The following is an 8,564-nucleotide window of genomic DNA, read 5'->3' as shown; positions in this document are numbered from 1 at the left end:
AAGATATAGAAAATATATATTTGGTACTGAGATAATCTGAGGAATATTATGATCAATTTTTATGCCATTTAAACACAAAAAGGTCAAAAACAGCTCTAAACATGACATGACCTTTGACCTCTGATAATGTCACATGATCATATTACCCCACACTATGATACATTAAATAAAAACACAGGTCTTGTTCTCAATGCACTGATACCACTTTTGTGTTACTCCAAAGTATAAAACTCATTGCTATTTGTTTTACCACCTCCCCTAACTTTTTAAAATATTAATATTAACTTGATATTACTGTTTAATATCACGTTTATATTTTACCATATTGTCAATGAATATCCCAGAAACACTGTGAAAATGATCTCTACCAGGGATTGACTTTTCTTACCAGATTTGGTGCTCAGATGATAGCCTAAAAATTAAGCCTAAAAATTAAGGCTGTCCCATTTACCTATAGCATTACACAGTATACAAAAAGTAGCTTAGGCACACTTTTTGAGCACTTAAATTATCATTCTGAGAAAGAAACAAAGAGCTTAGAATGAAGTTACTTTATTTATAGTTAAGTTATATTGGTGTTTTTGCAGAAAAGTATCATTTACAATATAATGAAAATCACCCCATTAATGGGTTGTAAAACCATTATCAAATCAATATATAAACGGCACTGCAATCTCTTTCCTGGGCTTCCCCTCAGAATTCTACTGAAGTGACACTGTCTCTGGCTGACTGGTGGTTTGGTTTTCTGTGGTTACTTCTTTTCCCCAAATCTGAAATAAACGAATAAGCAAATACATAAATAATCAGATGTAAAAAACTTAGAAGTCCAGAACACAGCTGCCACACTGTTTTCTCATACACATCCATCACTTAGGTCCTTACATTGGTTACCAGCGAGCCACCAGATTGATTTTAAAGTTCCTGTAATAGCTTTAAGGCTATTCCTACAGAATAATGTAAGAAATGCTGAATTTTTACTTGTTCCGAAAAGCCTTCTTAAATCATCTGGAGCAAGAACTTTTTGCTTTTGTGCTCCTCGGTTGTGGATCTCTATTCCGGTTACATAGGCAGGTTGAAACATTGGATTCTTTTAAATCTAAATTGAAACCATACTTTTCTGAATGTGCTTTTATATAATTGGTTGTGACTAGTGTGTGTGTGTGTGTATATATATATATATACACACACACACAGTGGCTTGCAAAAGTATTCAGACCCTTGACCGATTCTCTCATATTACTGAATTACAAATGGTACATTTAAATTTCGTTCTGTTTGATATTTGATTTTTAAACACTGAAACTCAGAATCAATTACTGTAAGGTGACATTGGTTTTATGTTGGGAAATATTTTTAAGAAAAATAAAAAGCTGAAATATCTTGCTTGCATAAGTATTCAACCCCTGTGCTGTGGAAGCTCCCAGTTTGCACCGATGAAAGAAATTGCCCCAACGAGGACACAATTACCTTACCATTGGCCTCCACCTGTGAACCATTAAAGTTGCTGTCACATTTTCTGGATAAAAACCCCACTGTTGAAGGATCATTGGTAAGGCTGTGAATCTGATTGAAAATGAAGAACAAAGAGCTTTCTACAGAAGTTAGAGATAAAGTAATACAAATGCATAGATTAGGGAAAGGGTACAAAATAATATCCAAGTGTTTGGATATCCCAGTGAGCACAGTTGGATCAATAATCAGGAAGTGGAAGCTGCATCACACCACCCAGGCACTGCCAAGAAAAGGCCGTCCCTCAAAACTCAGCGCTCAAACAAGAAGGAGACTTGTGAAAGAAGCCACAGAGAGGCCAACAATCACTTTGAAGGAGCTACAGAGTTCAGTGGCTGGGAGTGGAGTAATGGTGCACCAGTCAACCATATCAACTGCTCTGCATAACACTGGCCTGTATGGGAGGGTGGCAAGAAAGAAGCCGTTACTCAAAAAGTACCATCGGAAAGCACGTCTGGAGTTTGCCAGAAAGCATGAGAGTGACCCAGCTGCGATGTGGGAAAAGGTTTTGTAATCAGATGAGACCAAGATAGAGCTTTTTGGCCAAAACTCAAAGCGCTATGTGTGTCGCAAACCTAACACTGCCCATGCCTCAAGACACACCATCCCTACAGTGAAGTATGGTGGTGGCAGCATCATGCTGTGGGGATGCTTCTCATCAGCAGGGACTGGGCATCTTGTTACAATTGAAGGAAGAATAGATGGAGCAAAATACAGGAAAATACTGCAAGAGAATCTGCTTCAGTTTGCTAAAAAACTGAAGCTTGGAAGGAAATTCACCTTTCAGCAGGATAATGATCCCAATCACAAGGCCAAAGCAACATTGGAGTGGCTCAAGAACAAAAAGGTGAATGTCCTACAGTGGCCCAGTCAAAGTCCTGATCTCAATCCCATTGAGAATCTGTGCGTCGTCCAACCAACCTGAACAACCTGCAGCAAATCTGCCCAGAAGAATGGGCTAAAATTACCCCGACACTGTGTGCAAAACTGATACATACTTACCCCAAAAGACTTAAAGCTGTTATTGCAGCGAAAGGTGGCTCTACCAAATATTAATGTGTAGGGGTTGAATACTTATGCAAGGAAGATATTTCAGTTTTTTATTTTTCTTAAAAATATTTCCCAACATAAAACCAATGTCACCTTACAATAATTGATTTTGAGTTTAAGTGTTTTAAAAAAAAATATCGAACAGAACAAAATTTTAATGTACCATTTGTAATTCAGTAATATGAGAGAATTGGTCAGGGGTCTGAATACTTTTGCAAGGCACTGTATATATATATATATATATATATATATATATATATATATATATATAGTAGAGATGTCAAGAAGGAGACAAAACAGAGATTTTCGAAGTCCCTGCCCAGCAGCTGTGGGGAAACTCTCTAGCCTAGGGATCTGGGAAAGTCCCTGCCTGGCAGCTGTGGCACCCACCGTTACACAACCCCCCCTCTAGTCCTCGTTGCCCCAAGAGGCTCTTCAATCCAGGAAATGGCGGGGTCTGGTGTACACCCTCCATGGTCTTGGTGCAACAGCTCCTTGCAGGGTGGCTGTTGAGCTGGGAGGGTCCGCTGGTGTGGTGGCTCTGGCAGGTGGCCCACCGGGCTATCCAGCAAGTTTATTCACAGTCCTCTGCACGTCGCTGGCTGGTAGGGAGTGAGCCAGTCACGATGGAGCACCACCCTCCAGCCACTGTGCAGAATCGGTAGGTCACCTCTCCCAGAGGCTCCAACATCCGACAGAGCCCCATCCAGGCACTGTACAGTTTCGGGCAATGGTCCCACTTTTCATTGGCTGGAACACTCAAACTAGCTCCCCTGCCCGAAATGGCCTCCCCTTCTCCTGATTGTCGTAGTTCTGCTTCTGGTGGCAGCCCGCTGCCTGGAGTTGTACCCAGACGGAGTCGTGGGCAGTGTCCATCCTGGAGCCTACGGGCACACACAGGTCCATGGGGATGTACCTCCGTGTTGGGTGGCCGGCCGAACACCAACATAGCCAGGGTCCACAGCTCCCTACCCATCATCAGCAGGGCTAGGGTGCAGTTATTGGACTCCTGCACCACGGAGCGGCACACCAGAAGAACCAGGGGTAGCTGTGAGTCCCAATCCAGCTGGTACTTGGCATTGGTGATGGCCAACTGGGTCGCCAACGTCTGGTTGAACCGCTCCACCAATCCATTGCTTTGGGGGGGTCATGGAGTGGTCCGGGTTTTGTGTATTCCCAGCTGTAGGCACAAGTCCGCCATGACTCAAAGTTCCGCCCCTGGTCCAAGTGAATCTCCAGGGGAACCCCAAACCAGCAGATGAACCCCTCCAGTAGTGCCTCTGCTACTCTCACCGCCTCCTGGTTTGGCTGGACGTACGCCTCGGTCCACTTTGGGAAACAGTCCATGGCGACTAACATAAATCGGTTTCCTCTCTCGGAGCAGGGAAAGGGGCCCAGGATGTCGACTCCAACCATCTCCATAGGGCTGCCGACGGGAAACTGCTTTTGCAGGATTGGTTTGCCGGTCCCTTCCTAACAGTGCAGCTGTCGCAATGGCGGCAGTAGTCCTCCACATCGCGGCGGCATCGCCCCCAGTAAAAGCCCTGTTGGAGTGCAATGTTTTGTTGACTCCAAAGTGGCCTGTATCAGGGGTGCTATGGTGCAGCTGTAGCATGGTAGACTGAAGGCCCCGGGACACTATCACCTGCCAGTGAGACCGCTGTCCTGACCAAGCCTCCCATCAGCGCTGCATCACTCCATCTGGGACCACGATGCGGGGCCACTGTGACCAGAACCCCTTGGTGGCAATGGACTGCATGGTGACTGCCCCCGAAGGGGAGCGCTGCCATTGCTCGACCCGCTGCAACACAGAGATGAGATCGGGATCCTATTCCTGGAGCTGCTGCCATTCCGTTGCCTCGGTGATGGTCAGCTGACTCCAAGTAGGTCCTGAGTCACTACCAGATGAGCCGAGAGACAGCAGGGCCTCCTCCCCCTGCTGCTCGAACAGCAGCTCCTGTTCCTGGTCCTCCTTCCTCTGGCAGTGCTGGCAGACTTCCTCCGCACAGGGCCATCGTGACCGCATTGGTGTGGCGGATCCAGCATGATGCTGCACCCTGAAGTCGAAGGGCTGCAGCTGCTCAATCCACTGAGCAACCTGGCCCTCCGGCTCCTTGAATGTTAGTAACTATTGGAGTGCACCATAATCTGTGCGGATGGTGAATGGAAGGCCATAGAGGTAATGGCGGAACTGGTGCACCCCCGCCACCATAGCTAGCAACTCCCACTGGGTGACACAGTATCACCTCTCGGCTTTGGACAAGCCCCGACTATAGTACACCAAGACCATCCGGCCCCTGCTGGGAGAGAACATGCCTGATCGAAAAGTTGCTGGTGTCCGTATCCAGCAGGTATGGCAGCTCTGGATCAGGTAGGGCTCCAGCAGAAGGGCTCCCTATTCTTCAGTAGCCAATTCAGGGGAGCTGCGATGTCCGTAAAATGCGCCAGGAACCGGCAATAGTAGGACGCCAGTCCCAGGAATGCCCGCAGCTTCTGCTGGTTAGTGGGGTTGGGCCAATTAAGGACTGTGCTGACCTTGTCTGCCTCAGTGCTGATGCCGTTGCCCCCTAACTGGTATCCCAAGAAGGTAACCTCCTGCCTGAGGAAGCTACACTTGTCCGGGTTTGGCTTTAGCCCCGCTATCTCCAGGCATTGCAGCACCTGCTGCAGAGAGGCAATGGCTTCTTTGAAGCCTGGGCCTTGCACTAGCAAGTCGTCCAGGTAGACAAAGGAATGCCATTCAGGGCTCTTTCCATCAACCATTTAAAAGTAGCAGGGGCTTTGCAAAGCCCGAATGGCATCACGCGGAACTACCACAGACACTGCCCGGAAATGTCTTCATCTAGACAATGTGGGGAAGCTATAAAAAAAGGCTAACAAGATGCTCGGATCCATTGTGAAAAGTGTTGAATTTAAATCAAGGGAAGTAATGTTAAAACTGTACAATGTACTAGAAGACCTCATTTTGAATATTGTGTGCAGTTCTGGTCACCTCGCTATAAAAACGATATTGCTGCTCTAGAAAGAGTGCAAAGAAGAGCGACCAGAATTATTCCACGCTTAAAAGGCATGTCATATGCAGACAGGCTAAAATAATTGAATCTGTTCAGTCTTGAACAAAGAAGACTACGTGGCGACCTAATTCAAGCATTCAAAATTCTAAAAGGTATTGACAATGTTGACCCAAGGGACTTTTTCAGCCTGAAAAAAGAAACAAGGACCAGGGGTCACAAATGGAGATTAGACAAAGGGGCATTCAGAACAGAAAATAGGAGGCACTTTTTTACACAGAGAATTGTGAGGGTCTGGAATCAACTCCCCAGTAATGTTGTTGAAGCTGACACCCTGGGATCCTTCAAGAAGCTGCTTGATGAGATTCTGGGATCAATAAGCTACTAACAACCAAACGAGCAAGATGGGCCGAATGGCCTCCTCTCGTTTGTAAACTTTCTTATGTTCTTCTGTTCTTATGTTCTTATGAAAAGGCAGTCTTTGGTCAGGCTTCAGGAGCAAGGGCGAACCTGCCAGTAACCTCTTTGCAGGTCCAGGGACATGAACCAGGATGATCTAGCCACCAGGTCCAGGGATTCGTCAATGTGAGGAAGGGGGTAAGAGTCCTTCCTAGTCACCCCATTCAGCCACCGGTAGTCAACACAGAGCATCCACTCGCCGTTCTTTTTACGTACCATGACTACCGGGGCCGTCCAAGGGCTTTCATAAGGCTCCACCAAGCCATCGTCCACCATTCCCTGCAGAATCTTTTTTGCCTCGGTCTGCTGAGCCAGCGGCACATGGTGGGGTCGCAGTTTTATCGGCACGGCGTCCCCCGTGTCGATTTTGTCCTGGCCCAGGTGTGTCCGTCCTGCTTGCTCGGCTTTTGTGGTGAACCTGTGGCGGAAGCACATCAACAGATCCCGCAGCTGTCTTCGTTGTTCCGGGCAAAGCCCCTCACAATTTCACTACCATACTGTGGTTGCTGTCTCGTGCGCCACTTCATACTTCAGAGCCGAGTAACAGATGGAGTCTGCCAACTGGACCCAGTGGTGGTGACGACTACTGGCAGGAGTTCGGCAAGAGGCTGCTCCTGGTGAGGTGGGGAAATCAGTGTACCCCTCCCCCGGGATGATCGCTGCGTGCTGCTGGAGCTGGACCAAGGACCAGCCGCAGTTGCCGAGTAGGGGAGGGGCATTTCGGTGGCTGCATTCCGTTGGCCAATGGGCCCGAAGTTCTGGGTCCAGCCAGTGTAAGGGCTGGCCTTCCAGGAAGACGCAATACCCCCGCCTGTAAGTCCACCTGGCCCCTGATGTGACGGAGGAAATCCAGTCCCAGAATGCAGGAGTCCTGGACTGGGGCAATCCACACAGGATGCTTTAGCAACTGCCCCGCAATGTGGATCGTCATTGTTCCTTTTCCATCCATTGGCACCAGCTCCCCCATCACAATCCATAACTGCACAGTGGTCCCCTCCATAAGCCACAGTCTCCCTTGACACTGTCTGACCGCAGGATGGTGACTGTCGACCGGATGTTAACCAAGGCAGTGCAACTCACTCCTTCCACGGAAACCAGGACGTGGCAATGGTCGTCCACGGTGGTCCTCCCGACCACCATCCCCGAGGGATCCTGCTCCGCTGTGATGGGGTTTCTTTGCAGGGTCTGCTTGTCCCCAGTTAAACGGACCCTTGGGCGTTTTCCCAATGCTGGCCGAAGGTTGCTGGTCACATCACAGTGGCTCTCCGGACAGCGCGCCAATGACCAGGCTGTCCAAATCTCCAGCACTGTCGCTGACGGACTCCCGGACTCTAGCCCGCTACCACCCTGAGAAGAGCGATGACCTCGGGGAGCCAGTCAGACGACTCCTCACAGGGAATAGCATCCTCTGCCTCTATCTGCGCGATCTGGATTCGTGGTAGACCCCGTCCCGAAGGTTCCTGCCATTCCGTGGCCCAGACCACTTCTCTCTCGTACACCAGTTCCACCACTTCCTGGAGGCTTTGGGGTCGGAGGAGTCTCACTTGCACCCACAGTTATCTGGTCCCGATTGCCGATCACCGTGGCTAACTCACGGAGGGTCTCCCCCTGCTTCCGAGTCCGTCCCCGGAGTTCGTTGTGCAGCAGCCCTGGATGTTGGCTGCTGACAAACCGGATTCGGAGCGTTTCACTCAGTGCCCCGAAGTCCACCTGTTACTCCCGGCCCAGAGTGAGCAGGCAGGGTAGTGCATTCTCTGCCAAACACCCTGCGAGTTGGAGAGCCTTTCTAGATGGGCTACCAGATTGAACTGGGCATGGAACGCATCCCAGTCCACCTTTCCATTGAATCAGAGGGTCTCTACACCACTCTGGCTGCCGCGATGCGGTGTTGGGATCGTTGGCACCGGTCCCCCTTTAGATGCGCTCCCGGGGTCTGATGGCTCACACCCCTCTGGCTATTTGGCCAGCGGTCCCCATCTTTCCAGCAGGGGGCAGCTCCGACTCCTCTCCAGGTTCCTTCTTGACTGGTCACCACATTCCACTTCTAAAACCAAATGTAGAGATGTCAAGGAGACAAAACAGAGCTTCTCGAAGTACACTACTTGGCTTTATTTTGCACACAAAACACTGACCAAAATAACAATTTTAAACAATTTCCAGGTCTCAGTCCCTTTTCTCTAGGCTAACCCTGATGTACAGCTCCCAGACCCTTTTATATGGGAGCCGGAGGGAGGCAGTGCCCGGTTCAGCCAATCCACAGCGGACACTTCACCAGCCGGAAAAGTCCCTGCCCGGGAGCTGTGGGGAAACTCCCTAGCCCAGGAATCCGGGAAAGTCCCTGCCTGGCAGCTGTGGCACCCACTGTTACTATATATATACAGTGGCTTGCGAAAGTATTGACCCCCCCCTTGGCATTTTTTTCCTATTTTGTTGCCTTACAACCTGGAATTAAAATGGATTTTTATTTGGATTTCATGTAATGGACATACACAAAATAGTCCAAATTGGTGAAGAGAAATGAAAATAACATGTTTA

The 8,564-nt window shown here is 48.8% G+C and overlaps 1 protein-coding gene across 1 annotated transcript in view; it reads right to left on the bottom strand.

Annotated features, from left to right (window-relative positions):
* Positions 1-583: 583 nt before the first annotated feature.
* The window catches only part of LOC121316017, a 44,234-nt gene continuing 36,253 nt past the window's right edge, over positions 584-8,564 (bottom strand). The window contains exon 7 of the mRNA XM_041250693.1: positions 584-770. Within this exon, the coding sequence (XP_041106627.1) occupies positions 702-770 (69 nt within the window). The 3' untranslated portion in view covers positions 584-701. The remainder of the gene's footprint in view (positions 771-8,564) is intronic.

Source organism: Polyodon spathula, chromosome 5 (genome assembly GCF_017654505.1).
Source record: "Polyodon spathula isolate WHYD16114869_AA chromosome 5, ASM1765450v1, whole genome shotgun sequence".
Lineage (NCBI taxonomy): Eukaryota > Metazoa > Chordata > Actinopteri > Acipenseriformes > Polyodontidae > Polyodon > Polyodon spathula.
This window is presented reverse-complemented; position numbering and strand designations above follow the sequence as displayed.